At 42.6% G+C, this 19,000-nt stretch overlaps 1 protein-coding gene across 1 annotated transcript in view; it reads left to right on the forward strand.

The window, feature by feature from the left end:
* The first annotated feature begins 5,608 nt into the window (after positions 1 to 5,608).
* LOC119088483 overlaps positions 5,609 to 19,000 on the forward strand; it is a 37,123-nt gene continuing 23,731 nt past the window's right edge. Inside the window, exon 1 of the mRNA XM_037208292.1 lies at positions 5,609 to 5,830. Within this exon, the coding sequence (XP_037064187.1) occupies positions 5,617 to 5,830 (214 nt within the window). The 5' untranslated portion in view covers positions 5,609 to 5,616. The remainder of the gene's footprint in view (positions 5,831 to 19,000) is intronic.

The raw sequence follows: 19,000 nt of genomic DNA on the forward strand, positions 1-19,000 counted from the left end.
CACTTTAAATGTTATCCTTAGCTGCACAATAGAACACTTATGTCAGAATATGAATTGCACAGATATGGGTGATTTATTATATTAAAATTAGCAAATTTAAGATTTAGAGAAGCAAATTAGAACACTGTATGTGTTGGGTGAATGGAAGTGTGTGTGTGTGTGTGTGTGTGTGTGTGTGTGTGTGTGTGTGAAGGCAGGCATTCACATCCCACAGCTTACATATTGTGAGGATCAATTTTATGACAAAAGCTAGGGTTCGAAGAGGAGGGAGCAACATCTAAAAAGTTTCTCCATATGATCAGAGTGTAGGTAAGCCTGTCGGGTATTTTTCTAAGTATTGATTGACATGGGAGGGCCTAGACCATTGTGGGTGGGGCCATTCCCTGGCTGGTGGTTCTGGTTTCTACAAGAAAAAAGGCTGAGCAAGCTGCAGTGAGTGAGCCAGAAACAGGACCATCCGTGTGCTCTGCATCAGCTCCTGCCTCCAGGATCCTGTCCTGTTTGAATTCTGGTCCTGACTTCCTTCAGTGATGAACAGTGATGTGAAAGTGTAAGTCAGATAAACACATTCTTTCTCAACTTGCTTTTAGTCATGGTTCTTCATTGAAGCAACAGAACCCTGACTGGGACACTGTGCATATCAGAGGACATCGTTCAGGAGTTGGCTCTCCCCTTCTACCATGTTGAGGCAGGTCTCTCTTGTTTCTAGGATGTACTGTGTACTCTAGTCCAGCTGGCCTTCTAGCTTCCAGGCACTTTGCAGTCTCATCCCCACATAACTCTGCCATGATTAAGGAATCACAGATGTGTGCCACTGTTCTGTATTTTAGGTGATTTCTAAGGGTTGAACTAACCAGACTTGTACAGACAATGTGTGTACTAGTATCCCCCAGTATTCCAAAAGCCCTTGCTTTAAAACTTAAAATATTTTGAAAGTTCATAGTCCCTTAGAAAAAAAGTCTCTTAATTGGGTCTGGTAAAAACAAACCAAAAACCTTACATATTTTCTTATACCACAAAGGAAGAATGCAGCACAGAAATATTCAGATGGGAGCATTACCAAAATTCAGCTTTATTTATTAAATCTCTACAGCCCAATATTCAGCATCTGATACAAATGTGTAGGTGGCAGTTTCTCCAGTCCCACCAAGGCCCGAGGTCCTGCAGCTGCTTATAAAATAATCACTCAGAGGCTTGATATTAATTGTAAATTATATGGCCTATGGCTCAGGCTTCTTACTAGCTAGCTCTTATAACTCAACTCAACCCATAACTACCAATCTCACGCCTGGCTCATGTCTCTCCTGCTAAGTTTTCTCTTTTCCCTGTCTCTTTTTTATTTTCCCACCTGGCTCCATCCTGCTCTGCCATAGGTCAATGCAGCTCTATCTATCAACCAATGAGAGCAACACATATTCACAGTATGCAGAAAGACACCCCACAGCACTCATGTGATCTTCTGGGCTCCAGATGGATGAGGCATTCCTCCCTCTCCAGCTCCACTGCTTGCAACACATGCAGTGCAAATTTTCTCAGGATTAGTCTGGCTCCACTCCATATCTGTGCTTCCTCTCAGTAGATGAACCATGGTCTTGCCATCTGCAGTATTCTGTGGCACTCTTTTTACCTCCTCTTACACAGGGTTCCCTATGTCTTGAGGGGAGGAGTCTGATTGGAGAACTCCAGTTTAGTGTTGAGTGTTCAATTTCTCTTCCTCTCTCTGTATTGTCTAGCTGAGGGTCTCTGTATTTGTTCCCATCTGCTGCAGGAGGAAGCTGCTACTGTGGTGGCTGAGAAATGCATTGTCTATGAGCATAGCATGATGTTTTCAAGAATCATTTTATTGCTATGTTCCTTAAGCAGAACAGTAGTATTTGGTTTTCCCTATGGACCCTAACCTATCTTGTCTTAGGTTCTTGGCCAGCCAAAGAGTGCTGGGTATGCCTTCCCTGTCAGGGAGTGGGCCTTTAATCAAGTCAGGTACTGGTTGATTACTCCCAAAAGCTTTGTTCCACTCTTGTACCCCCATATCTTGGATGCAGTCACCATTCTAGATGGAGGTTTTGTAGCTGGTCTGGTGTTTACCTTTCTCCTTTGATAGTGAGCAGAGTACTCTTCAGTGCCATGAAATCTAGTCCATAAGTGGTGAGGGCTCAAGGGAGACACCAACTTGACTTCTCCATGTTCAGTGAGTTGTGTCATTATCATCTTCAGGAACAGCACTTTCATGTCAGTAAATAGAGAGCAACCAATACCCTTGCAATACCTTGGGTTGTTTGGAATCACCATTGGACACCTTTCAACTACAACTTGACTAGATGTAACCCATTGCCAGTACTGCAAGATTCATTTGATAACAAGAGATATTTAGTTGGGGCTCTGTATCCTACACTCTGGTTTCTGTTGTTTGGTTTTTTTAATTTTTTTTAAATTTTTTTGGGCCAGGCTGTTTCATCTAGATCCCCTTCATATATGTATATATTTTAGAGTGGTTCTACGCTATTACGTTTCCATAATCCCTCAAATCACTCTTAATTTTACCTTTCCCTCCCTATATTTATTTGCCCCTTCTTCTCTCTCCCTCCTCATTTGACCATCCTGTTCCAAACTCGATTCCTCATCCATCCATAACAATCTGTTCTATTCCTCGTTTATGGACATTTGTCCCACCCCCTAGTCCCTTATTCTAAACCTAACCTGTGGTTCTACAGATTGTAGCTTACTTATCTTTGACTCAACAGCTAACATCCATATATAAGTGAAAACATACTGTATTTGTCTTTTTGGGTCTGGGTTAGTTCACTAAAGTTGAATTTTTTCCTGCTTCCATCCATTTACCTCCAAATTTCAAGCTTTGCTTTTTCTTTTTTAACTTCTTTTTTAATAGCCCATTGTATAAATGCACCTCATTTTTTTAAGCATTCATCTGTTGACAAATACCTAGGGTGTCTCCAATTTCTGGCTATTATAAATAGAGCAACAATAAACATGGTAAGCAAGTGTTTCTGTTGTAAGTGAAGTATCCTTTGGGTATATGCCAAGAGCAGTATACTAGGTCTTGATCAATTCCCAGCTTACTAAGGAATACCCACACCTTTTTCCATAGTGGCCATACAAGTGTGCATTCCCACCAGCAATGGATGAGTGTTGTCCCTTGCTCCCCATTCTTGACAACATTAGCTGTCATTTGTTTTATTAATCTTATCTATTCTGACTCATGTAACATGAGCCATCCCCCACTGGTTAGCAACAAGAAAATGCCAAGGAATCATGGTTGCAAGCCAGTTTGATGGAATCCAATCCTCATTTATGTGTCAAGAAGACATCCAAGATTAGCCATCACAGCAAGCCAGAAGGGGAAAATATAGACCTCAGCTTATTGCAAAGAGCATTTACCCTCCATGAATAGGATTCTATGTCCATAGTGAAATTTCACCTGTAAGAAGGATGATTTAAAAGGATTTATGTCAGAAATGAAATAATAAGTCAAATAATGAGTGACAATAAACACAAGCCCAAAAGGAAAAGTTGATAAATTTGAATATTGAAGCCTCTTTTGGAGGCTGCATTGTGGACATGGGGAGGGGCTGCTGGCTGACAGTACCTTTGACCATCCTTCCAGTGTTTTGGTGGAGAAGTTCTTATCAAAAACCCAACCTCTTACTACAGAAGCTAGGTCTTAAATACAAGCGTGAATCATCAGCTACATGCCAAAGCTTATGTTCTAGAGAAATGGAGAAACCATTCTGCTTGATGATTTGGGGAAGGCCAGATCCCATTTTGAGAGTCATGGATGTTGAAAGCTTCTACAGCAGCACCAGGCACATTGTCTATTGTCATTATTCTTGGTGACATACACTGCAGTGTCCACACGTATCATGCTAGTGTCAGTGGTGAGCTCTGCAACATGACTTCACTCTGGAGTATGATTTGTTTCCTATTGCTGCTGCCTCCAAATCCTGCCTCTTTGACCATCAGAGAAACTTCAAGTCTTAACAATCCATTTTGCTTTTAAAGCAACAGAAGGCTTCTAGCTGCTGTTTATAATGAAGACCCCACAGAGGGATTTCCTGGGTCTTCCAATTTAAACAGGAGTTTTTTTCTTTCTGAAAATGAATGGAGTGAGCAAGATGTGTTCTGGAGGAGTTCAAGTCCAAATTCATGTGGCCCTTCCTGACACACCACTCTTTCTGAAAGGTACAGTGTGTTTGTTTTCTTTTTTTTTCTTTAAAGAGAACCCATTTTCTATCTCTTGAACCCTTTCTCACCACAGTTACTATCAGCCACAGTAATAACATAATTATTTGAATTTCATATCTATAATTATAGAGAGAGACCAGATTGTTTTGTATTTGGGTTGCTAGCTAATCCCCTCCTACCCATGAAAGCAAAGACTGGTATCTCATCCTATAATAGCCATCCATGTCCAAAAAAGGCCACTAAAACTCATCATGACTATGAGATCTACAGATTATTCACATGTGATTTTGATTATTGTTACTCCTTCCTTTTACACTCTGAGCATTTTTCTCATGAGTATTAGTGAAGAGGGGAATAAGACTGTGATGGCTATTCTTGGTTGTCAACATAACTGTATCTGGATTAACAAAAAACAAAAACCAGAGGGCACACCCGTGGGAGACCTCTGCTTATTTTGAAGTATGAAGACCTAATTCTAGTTTGGATCTTTGAGGGAGGAAGTCACAGCTTTAATTCAGATCTTTAATCCAGATGAAATCTGGACCACTACTTTTGTTGGAAGGCCTAGGAAGAATGAAGCTCTTACTCTTTCTCTGCTTGCTCTGGCCTTGTTAGAATAACCATTCCTTGACTGTCATTAAAGCCTAGTTCTTTAAGATTCCAGCACATACTCCAGACCAGCTTAGACATCCAGACTTGTGGAATGAGCATCTACTGGATTCTAGGACTTTTCATTCACAGCCACATATTGTTGGATTAGATAGAGCAAGGCCTGTAAGGCATTCTAATAAATCCCCTTTCCATAGAGAATCATTGTATTACTTCTGGAGAATGCTGGCTAAGACACCAGGCTTGTAGAGAGGACATTATAGAGCAGTTAGGGTCTCATAAGAGTCCCAGCTCACTTACAAATTCCCAGTAGAAGCATTCCCTTAACCATAGCCTTTCCCAGGTGCTTGCTCACTTCAGAGAACTCAACCCTCTTCCTCAATGATCATGACCAAATTCTTTGGGATGCTTTATTTTTTATGTTATTGGGTTTGGCTGTGAGGAGTGTAAGTGCCAATTTTAGGCAGTGTTTATAAAGTGAGGCTTCAATTCCATATGGGTGAATTACTGAAAAAATTCTTATGAAGCAAAAAGAAATCACTAGGTTTGTATTGAAGAGGTACTGAATGACTTCCCATGTGTCACAGGAGATACTCCTGGAAAGGAAATCACAGCTTCTGGTCAGTTCATGGAGAACTAATTAGCAAGGAGGCAAAGGCTGTGCCCCATGACATCAGCAGACCCTTTACTGTGCATTCTATTGTATCCTGGACAGCTCTTGGAATCCCCAGTGATGTCACTAGTGTTGTAGCAACACTGACTGCCTTGAGGTCAATTGTTCAGTGGCCACAAGCTTGGCCCCTAGACATGCTTTCCAGACTCAGAGGTCTGTTTGACAGAGGGAATGGACAGCATGGAGAGACCAGAGTGAGGCAGAAGGAAGCTTGTCCCGGGTCTCCCTGGAAAATATGGAGAAAATGGTCCTGGGGAAGAGGCAGTGAGTTTTGGGATGGGTCTGGGGAGCTTTCTGTATGTGGTGAACTTCAGCTTTCCACAGCAAGGGCTCAAGAACTAGGAACTTCTTAGAAGGAGGCACAGAGTAATTAATGAGATTTCTGTACCATGACTGTGTTTCCCAGCCACTGGAGTCCTTTAGATATGTGCCAGTGATAATAGGGAAAGGAGAGTACCCTGGAAACCCAGAGGTTCTCATAGTTGACATCACAATCACTAGTATGGCATGATAGATGAGGACATCATGGGAATAGGAAGAGGCAGGGTGCTGGGGAGGCTTTCAGGAATCCACAAGGATGACCCCACCTGGGTGAGCTGGCAGTGGTCTAGAGGGTGCCTGGACTGGTCTACTCTGGTGATGTAGATGTAGATGACCCTAACCGCCATCATAGAGCCTTTGTCCAGTGACTGATGGAGGCAGATGCAGAGATCCACGGCCAAATGCCAGGCTGAGCTACAGGAATCCAATTGATGAGAGAGGGGAGGGATTTTTTTTGCAGGTGAGGGACTTCGAGAACAGGATAGGAAGTCGTGCAGAGATGACCGGCCACACTAGTGTAAGCCCCTAGACTGTAGACTAGTGGCTGTGGAGCCCCCATGGGACTGGACTAGGCACTCTGGATATGGAAGATGGTTGTTTGGCTCTAATTGTTTGGGGGACACCCAGGCAGGGGGATCGGAATCTGTCCCTGGTTCATGGGCAGGCTTTTGGGAGCCCGGTGCCTGTGGTGTGATGCCTTGTGCAGCCTTGGTGCAGTGGGGAGGGGCTTGGACCTGCCTAGGCTCAGTGTGCTGGGCTCTGCTGACTCCCCATGGGAGACCTTGATTTGGGGGCTGTGGGGCTGTGGGGTGGATTTGGAGGGAGAGTTGAGGGCATGGGAGGAGGTAGGAGGTGGGATCTGTGGGTGGTATGTAGAATGAGTAGAAAATTTCTTAATAAAGAAAAATTTTAAAAAATTAAAAGAAAAGATTTCTCAGATCCAGAAACTTCACCCAGAATGGACTCTTAGTAAGCTATGGTCTCTGAGTGACAATCAGGTAGTGTGTTTCCCAGTTGTGGTAAATACACTGTTGAAAAAAAGGGGGTTCTTAGCAAATAACAGAGGTCCTGCTCCTGTAATAATGCACTCAATTGACTAATAAATGAAATATATATGAATGAGAAAGGCACATGAAAACAAAACACTGTTTTGTTTTTTGTTTGTTTGTTTTTAGGAAATGAGTTTATTTCAGTTTACAGTCCATCATTGAGAAAAGTCAGGGCAGGAACAAAAGCATGGACTGAAGCAGGAACCAGGGAGGAATGCTGTTTGGTGGCTTGCTCAGCTAGCTTCCTTACACAGCCCACAGTGGACTAGGCTACCCTAAGTCAGTGGAAATCAAGACGTCCCACACAGACATGCCAAAGGGCAGTCTGATCCATGTAGGCTCTAGATTGAGATTCTTATGCCATTGTTGCTGGGCTGTTTCAAGTGGACAGATTAAGTTTTCTAGGACTCTCCATTCCTTGTCAGCATGACACACACACACACACACACACACACACACACACACACACACACACACACACACACATCACCTGAATGCCATAATCATTTATTTCTTGTTCTCCAAATTTTTGTGTTAATATCTTAATATATAATGCAGTGTACACTTTTAAAACTCCACACACGTTAAAACTTAAAACATTTCTAAAGTCCAAGGTCCCTTAGGAAAAAAAATCTCTTAATTGGGTCTGGTCAAACAAACCAAAAAAAAAAAAAAATTAGGTATTTTCTTATTCCACAATAGAAGAATGGAGCACAGAGATATTCACATGGGAACATTACCAAAATCCAGTTTTAAATATCAAATTCCTACAGCCCAGTGCCCAGCATCTGATACTCAGGTGATCTTCTGTGCTCCAAATAGATGGGGCATTTCTCCATCGCCAGCTCCGCTGCATGCAACACATGCAGTGCAGCTTTTCTCGGGGTTAGTCTGGCCCCACTCCATATCTGTGCTTCCCCTCAGTAGATGGACACATGGTCTTGCCATCTGCAGTACTCTGTGGCACTATTTTTACTTCCTCTTCCACAGGGTTCCCTAAGTCCTGAGGGGAGGAATTGGAGTGGATATGCTCTGTTTAGGGTTGAGTGTTCCAAGATCTCTTACTCCCTGCCTATAATCTACTGAGGGTCTCTGTATTTGTTCCCATCCGCTGCAGGAGGAAGCTGCTCTGATGAGGGCTGAGAAAGGCATTATCTTTGTTATAGCAGAATATTGTTAGGAGTCATTCTATTGCTATGCTCCTTAAGCACAACAGTAGTATTTGGTTTTCACTGTGGTCCCTGGCCTGTCTAGTCTCAGGTCTTGTCCACCCACACAGTGCTGGGTATGGGTTCCATCTCATGGAATGGCCTTTAATCAAGTCAGATATTGGTTGGTTTCTCCCACATGCTTTGTTCCACTACTGCACCAGCATATCTTGGATGTGGTCACTAATAGTAGCTGGGCTGGTGTTTACCTTTCTCCTTTGATAGTGAGCTGAGTACCTTCCAGCACCATGAAATCTAGTCCATAAGTGGTGAGGGCTCTAGGGAGACACCAGCTTGACTTCTCCATGGTCAAAGAGTTGTGTCATTATCATCTTCAGGAACAGCACCTTGCTGTCAGTTTATGGAGAGCAACCAATAGCCTTGCAATACCTTGGGTTGTTTGGGATCACTATTGGACAACTTTCACCTACAACTTGACTAGATATGACCCATTGCTAGTACTGCAAGCTTCATTTGGTAACAAGAGATATCCATTTGGGGCTCTGTATATACACTCTGTTTTCTGTTTGTTTTGATTATGTTTATTTGTTTTTTTTTGGGGGGGGGGAGTCTTCCTTCCTTCCTTCCTTCCTTCCTTCCTTCCTTCCTTCCTTCCTTCCCTCCCTCCCTGCCTCCCTCCCTCCCTCCCTTCCTTCCTTCCTTTTTTTTTGAAATAGGGTTTCTCTGTGTAGCTTTGGGGTCTCTCATGGAACTCACTCTGTAGTCCAGGCTGGCCTTGAACTCACAGAGATCCACCTGCCTCTGCCACCCTTGTGCTGGCATTAAAGGCATGCACCACCAGCACCCAGCTTTCTTTTTTTGGGGGGTGGGGTGGGGGTATTTCATCTAGATCCCCTTCATATATGTATATATTTTAGAGTGGTTCTACTCTATTAGGTTTTCATAAGATCCCTCAAATGGCCCTTAATTTTACCTCTCCCTCCCTATATTTATTTGCCCCTTCTCTCTCCCTCCTCATTTGGCCATCCTGTTCCAGACTCCATCCCTCATCCATCCACAACAATCTATTCTATTCCCCCTATATGGAGATCTGTACCTCCCCCCTATTCCCTTACTCTATACCTAACCTGTGGTTATACAAATTGTAGCTTACTTATCTTTGACTCAATAGCTAATATCTATGTATAGATTTAAACATACCATATTTGTCTTTCTAGTTCTGAGTTATCTCAGTCAGGATGATTTTTTTCTAGCTCCATCCATTTACCTGCAAATTTCATGATTTCCTTTTTCTATTTTTTAAAAAAAGACTTATTTATTTATAATGTTACAGTGTTCTGTTTGTATGTATGTCTGCATACCATAACAGGGCACCAGATCTCATTATAGATGGTTGTGAGCCACCATGTGGTTGCTGGGAATTGAACCCTGGACCTCTGGAAGAGCAGTCAGTGCTCTTATTCTCTGAGCCATCTCTCCAGGCCAAACCTTTGTCTTTTTTTTCTTTCAAGACAGGGTTTCTCTGTGTAGCTTTGGAGCTTTTACCTGGAGCTCACTTTGTAGACCAGCTGGCCTCGAACTCACAGATATCCACCTACCTCTGCCTCCCAAGTCTGGGATTAAAGGTGTGCACCACCACCTGGCCTCTTTTTTTTTTTTAACTGACGAGTAATAGCCCATTTCTGTAACTGTACCTCATTTTCTTTGGGCATTCATCTGTTCATGAATACCTAGGATATCTCCAATTTCTGGCTATTTTAAATAGAGCAACAATGAACATGGTCGAGCAAGTAAGTGTCTCTGTGTTAGATGAAGCATCATTTGGGTGTTGGGAATTTATTTTAGAATGACTTTCAGGCTATGTTTCAGCAAAAGGAAAGACAAAAGAGAAAAAAAAAAGCCAAAAACTCTCTCTTAAACAATACGGCCTAGGGAAGACTTCTGTGGGGTCTTCACTATATACAACAAGTACAAATAATCAATTGTTTTCAAAGCAAAAATTGTTTATTAGGATTTGAAGTTTATTGAGGGTCAAAGAGGCAGGGTTTGAAGACAGAAGTAACAGGTAATAAATCATACTCCAGAGCCAAATCATATTGCAGAGCTCACCACTGACACTAGGATCTTGAGTGTTGGCACTGTGGTGTGTGCCACCAAGAATAATGACAATAGACAATGTGCCTTGTGCTGCTTTAGAAGCTTTCAACATCCAGGGCTCTGAAAATGGGATGCCACCCTCGCCCCCAAATCATCAAGCAGAATGGACTCCTCCATTTCTCTAGAACATAAGCTCTGACAAGCAGTTGATGATTCAGGCTTGTATTTGGGACCTAGCTTCTGTAGTAAGTGGTTGGGTTTCTGATAAGAACTCCTCCACCAAAACACTGGAAGGATGGTCAAAGGTGCCGTCAACCAACAGCCCCTCCCCATGTCCATCTGTAGCCTCCAGAACGGGCTTCAATCGTCAAATTTACCAACTTTTCCTTTCTGGATTGGGCTTATTGTGACTCATTATTTTAAATATTGTTTCATTTTTTTCTCCATAAATTCTATTAAATTATTCTTCCTACAATTGAAATTTCACTTTGGACATAGAATCCTATTCATGGAGGGTCAATTTTCTTTGCAATAAGCTGAAGTTTATATTTTCTGCTTTCTGGCTTGCTTCTGGCTATTCTCGGCTGTCTATTTGAGACATAGTTGAGGAACTGACACCATCTGACTGGCTTGCAGGCATGCTTCTTGGGCATTTTCTTGATTGCTAATTGACAGAGAAGAGCTCAGCCCTCTGTAGGTAGTGCCATCCTTAGGCAAGTGAGCCTGGGCCATAGAGAAAAGGTAGCTGAGCCAACTAGTGAGCAGTGTTCCTCTGGTTTCAAGCCCCTGTCTTGAGATCTTGCCTATGTTTCCCTTGATGATAGACTGTAACCTGTGAGGTGAATAAACTCATCACTTTTTTAAATTGAATTTTTACTTTTATTATAACAATAGAAATCTGTCTAGAACTTTCCATATTCTCAGGACATTCTCTGATGGTCCATTCTTCTCCTGCCAGCCTGTATCCTCTTTTTTTCCCCAATGTACAAAGTTCCTGGACACTGCAATCTGTTGCAATATCTACTCTGACAACCATACCTCACTGCTTATATAACTCTATTATGGTATTTTGTTAGTGTTATATAACATGTTTCTCTAATATGGCATGCTTCCCTAATTTTCCCTCTTTAAAATTATCTCTGGATTTTCCTTCTTTTTCGACTTTTAGTATCCTTTGCCCCACAATAGAACATTTATGTCAGATTATTAAGTTCCACAGAAATGGGTGATTTATTGTATTAACATTTTCCAATTCAAGTTTTAGAAAAGCAAATTAGAACACTGTACGTGCTGGGTTGTGTGTGTGTGTGTGTGTTTGTGTGTTTGTGTGTGTGTGTGTGTGAAGGTGGGCACTTATATGCCACAGCTTATATATTGTGAGGTCCCTTTTTATGACAACATGACGAATCTAGGGTTCCAAGAGGAGGGGACCATATTTCTCAATTTTTCCATATGATCAGGATGTAAGAAAGCCTGTAGAGCATCTTCCTAAGTATTGATTAACACGGGAGGGACCAGCCCATTGTGAGTGGGGTCACCTCTGCTCTGTTAGTCCTGGGCTGTTTAAGAAAGTAGGGTGAACATGCTGTTGTGAGTGACCCACTAAGCAGCACCCTCCATGGGCTCTGCATCAGCTCCTGCCTCCAGGATCCTGTCCTGTTTGAGTTCTGGTCCACTTCCTTCAGCGGTGAACAGTGATGTGGAATTGTAAGTCAGATTAATACGTTCTTTTTCAATTTGCTTTAGTCATGGTTCTTCATTGAAGCAACAGAACCCTAACCAGGACACTGTGCATGTCAAAAGACATCGTTTAGGAGTTGGCTCTCTCCTTCTACCTGTTGAGAGAGGTCTCTCTTGTTTCTGGGATGTACTGTGTACTCTAGTCCAGCTGATTTTCCAGCTTCCAGGCAATTTCCAGTTCTCTGCCAGGAGTGAAGCAATCACAGATGTCTGCCACTGTTCTGACTTTTTAGGTGAAATCTAGGGTTGAAATCATCAGACTTGTACAGCCAGTTTTGATCTCAATTAAGCCATATGCCCCCAGCCCTTACTTTATTTTAAAAGCAAACAGCTAAAACACCCAAAACAAATGCAGGATTTGGGGACTCATGATGAATGGATGTCTCACAATCAACATGCAGATTTAACAGAGGACTTTCTGGTTCCTCAGAAGCCCCTCAGGTACCCCATCCAATGGCAATGTTCTGTCTCCCATCAGTAGCAACCCCTTTGCTGAGTCTTATAGTCACTTAATATCTGTTGCACGAATCTACTACTGAATCCTCAGGCCAAATGGAAGGGGAGATCATATCTCCAGGAATCCTCTGACTGAAAGCCTTTGAGACCTTAGCTTGAAAGGCTCTCCAGCTGAAAAGCCTCTAGCTGAAAGGGGTCTAGTTCCTGTCTCCTCATGCCTTATATACCTTCTGTGCCCAGCCATATTACTTCCTTCCCAGCGCTGGGGTTAAAGGCGTGTGATTCTCAAGTACTGGCATTAAAGGTGTGTGCCACTACTGTCTAGCTCTGCTTCTCTCCTAGACTGAATCAATCTCATGTAGTCCAGGGTGGCTTTGAACTCTCAGAGATCCAGATGGATCTCTGCATCCCGAGTGCTAGGATTAAAAGTGTGTGTCACCATTTGTGGGGGTATTGTGTTCCCCAAAATATTGTGTACTCTAATAAATTTATCTGGGGTCAGAGAACAGACAGCCACTAGATACAAAGGCTAGAAAATGGTGGCACTCACACCTTTAGTCCTAGCATTCCAGAGATAGAAATCCCTCTGGATCTCTGTGAGTTCAAGGCCACATTGGAAATAGCCAAGCATGGTGACGCGCCTTTAATCCCAGAAAGCCAGCCTTTAATCCCAGGGAGTGGTGGTAGAAAGAAAAAAGATATATAAGGCGTGAGGACGAGAAACTAGAAGCATTTGGCTGGTTAAGCATGTGGCTGGTTAAACTTCAGGCTTTCCAGCAGAGTTCAGCTGAGAGCCATTGGGATGAGGACACAGAAGCCTCCAGTCTGAGGAGACAAGACCAGCTGAGGATCCAGCGAGGTGAGATAGCTGTGGTTTGTTCTGTTTCTCTGATCTACCAGCATGGACCCCAATAACTTGGCTCAGGTTTGATTTTATTAATAAGAACTTTTAAGATTCCTGCTACATCTGGCGCCCAACGTTCGTGTTACGAATTCATGAAAAAGCTGTTTGCCTGTGGCCTTGTGAACCCCAGCTCAGGCCCAAGCTACACTCAGGCGGTTGTGGTGGCACACACCGGTAGGATTTGCTGAAGGAGACAAGGCAGTAGGATCCCGAGTTTGAGGCCGGCCTAGGAGGCTTGGGAGAAGCTTTGGCCCGGACAGAGCCACAATCAGTGGTGGAACCATGGAACCAGTGGCTACTGCTCCACGTTGCCAGCTCCTTCTCATCGTGTTGGTGACTTCGATGATGCTGCTACCAGGGACAAAAGGTTTACTGCTGCTGGTTCAGAGAAGAATTGCCAGGACCATCGTGTTACAAGAAAGCATCGGCAAAGGTCAGTTTGGAAAATTTTGGCGAGACAAATTTTGGTGGGGAGAAATTGTTGTGAAGATTTTCTGTTCTAGGGAAGAATGTTCATGGTTCCGAGAGACAGACATTTATCAGACTATGATTGCTCCAAACCACAGAGGCAAAAAAAAAAAATCCGCAGGAAACCATGACTACGCCTAACAGTGACTTTGAAATCTTTAAAAAGATGACAGGATCCTACAATGATGATTCCACATGGACTATGATAAAGCCATTAAGCCAATTAACACCATGGAAAAATCGACTTTGGACTACAAACTGGTCAGGACAATTTCGAGAGGACTAGTTGAGATGATCCAGCCTGACAGACTAATCAAACAAGGACTTGAAACAAGCCCTGAACTTTCCTATTATGCAGAGACTGGATAAATGATACAGGACTTGACAATTAACCCCAAAATTTTCTTTTCAAGATTCCCTAAAGATATCTTCACCCCTAGAAAGCAAAAAGAAAAAGAGAATATATATATGAGATAGATCATCGAATCTACTCTGAGAAAAAAGATAAAGAAATAATAGGATAAATAGGTAGATCATTGAATCTACACTGAAGAAAAAGGGGAAGATATAAAAATGACAAAAGGTAGACTACTGAATGTATTATGAAAAGAAAAAAGAGAATATGGATATGATAAGATAAAAAGGGAGATTATGGAATCTACTTTTAAAAAGGAACTACTTGTTTTAAATAAGATAAGTAATGAAAATTTTTTGGTCTGAGTTTATCAGATGTTACTGGACTGGACATTGTTAATATATATAATGGAGTTTTTTTGTCTGGATCTGTCAAATGTTAATGGACTAGACATTGTTAATGTAATCTTGACTGTATATTGCATATACTTATTGAAGATAGTTTTTCTTGTATTAGTTATAAGCTTTTTTAATTTTAGACAAAAAGAGAGGAGATGTGGGGGTATTGTGTTCCCCAAAATATTGTGTACTCTAATAAATTTATCTGGGGTCAGAGAACAGACAGCCACTAGATACAAAGGCTAGAAAATGGTGGCACTCACACCTTTAGTCCTAGCATTCCAGAGATAGAAATCCCTCTGGATCTCTGTGAGTTCAAGGCCACATTGGAAATAGCCAAGCATGGTGACACGCCTTTAATCCCAGAAAGCCAGCCTTTAATCCCAGGGAGTGGTGGTAGAAAGAAAAAAGATATATAAGGCGTGAGGACGAGAAACTAGAAGCATTTGGCTGGTTAAGCATGTGGCTGGTTAAACTTCAGGCTTTCCAGCAGAGTTCAGCTGAGAGCCATTGGGATGAGGACACAGAAGCCTCCAGTCTGAGGAGACAAGACCAGCTGAGGATCCAGCGAGGTGAGATAGCTGTGGTTTGTTCTGTTTCTCTGATCTACCAGCATGGACCCCAATAACTTGGCTCAGGTTTGATTTTATTAATAAGAACTTTTAAGATTCCTGCTACAACCATTGCCTTGCTTTTTAATCTATGGCTTGTTCTGTTCTCTGATCTTCAGGCAAATTTTATTAGGGTACATAATATATCACCACACATAACTGTCTTTATTGTCATCAAACTCTAAATCCTGAGTCACTTTCTTGTTCTTGAAGTTACTGTTTTTGTTTTCATAATACTCAGAACCCACATATTTCCCTTCTGTCTCCTTTGTCCATGACAGTTCATCTGAGATGTGGGAGAACTCAAACTATTTGGTATGTAGTTCTTCATTGTTTTGGTTTTGTGACTGCATGCTCTATCTATGAAGTCTAACATGTCTGTCATATGTCCTGAGCACTGGCAGCTGAATGGGGATAGGGATCATATTGCTGGTATAACTCAAGTCCATAGGTACATTCAGGCTAGGTGCTTTGCTGTTTTATGAGAAGTCCCTATAATTGCAGTTGGTGAACTTATTCAAAATTCACAAAACCAACAATAAAATTATTCAAATATTTAAACCTATAATTGACATCTGACATTTGGACTTGGACATTTTAAAGTCTTACAATGTTATTACATTTGAGATTTTTCTAAATACAAAGAAGGTAAAATAGCTCATGTGTTCATATTGGTACTTGGGGTTCTAAGCCATGGCTTTGAATTTTGATTTTGATTTTGACTATGATCTCACTGAACTGGCATTTTCAAGTAAAGTTAAAAGGTGAATTTGAGCTGTACTCATAACAAATACTTAACTCTACCTCAACTTTGATATGAATTATTAGTGTTAATACATGGACTGTGGACCAATGGCTGTGGAGCCCACATGCTACTGGACTAGGCTCTCTGGATATAAGAGACAGTCGTTTAGCTTGGACTTTCTGGTGGGCCCCTAGGCAGTGTGATCAGGATTCATCCCTGGTGCACAAATTGGCTCTTTGGAGCCCAGTGCCTATAGTGGGATGATTTTGCAGCCTTGGTGGAGGGACGAGGGGTTAGACCTGACTCAACTGAATGTACCTGGCTCTACTGACTCCCCATGGGAGACTTTGCCTTGGAGGAGGTAGGAATGGGAGGTTAGTTGTTGGGCATAAGGCTGTGGGGCAGAAGGATAAAGGATAGGAGTAATCTGTGGTTGGTATATAAAATGAATAGAAAATTTAATAAAAAAAAAATAAACAACTTCCTAGTATGGAGCCTACAGAAATTACTGCGGGAAGATAATATGCAGCTTATTTAATTCAATCCCCATCTCCCACATTGGAGCTCAATACTGTCTTTAATTCCAGTTCCTGGATATCTGACACTTCCACACAGATATATAAGCAGGCATGTAGCTAGAGTTTTCCTGCCTTGCCCACAGTCAGAACAAATATTTGTCACCCGCCAGTTCCAGAGCCACTCAGTCCCAACCAAGTAAACACAGAGACTTATATTGCATACAAACTGTATGGCCGAGGCAGGCTTCTTGCTAACTGTTCTTATAGCTTAAATTAATCCATTCCCATAAATCTATACCTTGCCACGTGGCTCGTGGCTTACCGGCATCTTCACATGCTGCTTGTCATGGCAGTGTGGGGCAGTGACTCCTTCTGCTTTCCTGTTCTTTCTTTTCTCTTCTCTGTTAGTCCCGCCTATACTTCCTGCCTAGCCACTGGCCAATCAGTGTTTTATTTATTGACCAATCAGAGTAATTTGACATACAGACCATCCCACAACACAGGCAGAATGCCAACACATAAAAATAAATAAATTTTTAAACAAAAAAAATAAATTTTGTTTATTTTGTTTATCTGTGCAGTGATCATGCACACTTTTGATCCCAGTACTCAGGAGGCAGAGGCAGGAAGATCTCTGTGAATTGGAGGCTAGCCTAATCTATAGAGCAATTTTCATCACAACTAGGACAACTGAGAGAAACTGTGTCTTGAAAAACTGTACAAGAGGAGGAGGAGATGGAGGGTGAGGAGGAGGATGAAGAAGATGAGGAGAATGAGGAGAGGAGGTAGAAGAGAAGGAGGAGGAGAGGTGATGGAGGAGGTGAAGGAGGAGGAGGTAGAAAAGGAGGAGGAGGTGGAAAAGGAAGAGGAGGGGGAGGAAGAGGAGGGGGAGGAGGGGGAAGAGGGGGAGGAGGAGGGGGAGGAGGAGTGAGAGCAGAGGAGAAAACAAGACAGGCTGGGTAAATGGCTCACTGGTTAAAGTGCTTTCCATTCAAGCATGAATCCTACATTTGAAACCCAGAACCCATGTAAAGCTGAGTGTGGAAGCTGTTATATCTCTAATCCTAGTGTTCCTATGGTGAGCTTGGAGACAGAGACAAGAGAACTAATAGAAACACAGCCCAGTTTTCCAGGCACACACAGTGGCAAACACAATAAAGGGAACCAACTTAGATGGTTCAGCTGGTAAAAGAATTTCCATGAAGCCCGATGACCTAATTTTGTTCCTTGGAACTTGTGTAAAGTTTGAAGGAGAGCATAGACTCCCAAAGTTCTCCTTTGATCTCCACATGCAAGCAATGGCATGCACAAACCTCTCCCTATACAGACTAAAAATACATTCCAAAGAGGCCCAGTCTCTTGGTAGAAGGTAAGAAGCAACACCTGAGGCCATCCACTGACCACAACACCCATGCTCAGACTCACAAAAACACATATGCACACATATCACACACAAACACATCACACAAATAACACACACACACAAACACACACACCCATACACACACACACACACACACACACACACACACACACACACACACACACCCCACAGTTTTTTTTTAATTAGGAATTTTTTTATGTATTTATTTTACAATACTATTCAGTTCTACATAATAGCCACAGATTCCCTTGTTCTCTCCCTTCCTGCCCCCCTCCCCTTCCCCACCGCCCACCCACCATTCCCACCTCTTCCAGATCAAGGTCTCCCCCGAGGACTGGAATCGACCTGATAGACTCAGTCCAGGCAGGTCCAGTCCCCTCCTCCCAGATTGAGCCAAGCATCCCTGCGTAAGTCCCAGGTTTCAAACAGCTAACTCATGCAACAAGCCCAGGACCTGGTACCACTGCCTAGTTGCCTCCCAAACAGATCAAGCCAATCGACTATCTCACCTATTCAGAGGGCCTGATCCAGTTGGGGGCCCCTCAGCCTTTGGTTCATAGTCCATGTGATTCCATTCATTTGGTTATTTGTCCCTGTGCTTTATCCAATCTTGGTTTCAACAATTCTCACTCATATAAACCCTCCTCTTTCTCACTAATTGGATTCCCGGCACTCCACCTGGGACCTAGCTGTGGATGTCTGCATCCAAATTCCTCAGTCCTTGGATGGGTTTATGACACAACTATTAGGGTGTTTGGCCATCCCATCACCAGAGTAGGTCAGTCCCGGCTGTCTCTCGAACATTGCCAGCTGACTATTGTGGGGGTATCTTTGTGGATTTCTGTGGGCCTCTTTAGCTCTTTGTTCCTTCCTTTTCTCATGTGGTCTTCATTTACCATGGTCTCCTATTCCTTGTTTTCCCTCTCTTTTCTTGATCCAGCTAGGATCTCCCGCTCTCATTCCCTCGACCCTCACCCTTCATTGCTCCCACTCATGTCCAGGCTGTTCATGTATTTCTCATCCATTTCTCCGTGTCTTTCTTGGGGTCCCGTTTTCCAGGTAGCCTCACTGGTGATGTGAGTAGCAGTCCAGTCATCCTTGTTCCACATCTAGCATCTTCCTATGAGTGAGTCCATACCATATTTGTCTTTCTGAGTCTGGGTTACCTCACTCAGGATGATTTTTTCTAGATCCATTCATTTAACTGTAAACCTCATGATGTCATTGTTTTTCTCTGCTGAGTAGTATTCCATTGTGTATATGTGCCACAATTTATTTATCCATTCTTCAGTTGAAGGGCATC

This window comes from Peromyscus leucopus, chromosome 9 (genome assembly GCF_004664715.2).
Source record: "Peromyscus leucopus breed LL Stock chromosome 9, UCI_PerLeu_2.1, whole genome shotgun sequence".
In the NCBI taxonomy this organism is placed as follows: Eukaryota; Metazoa; Chordata; class Mammalia; order Rodentia; family Cricetidae; genus Peromyscus; species Peromyscus leucopus.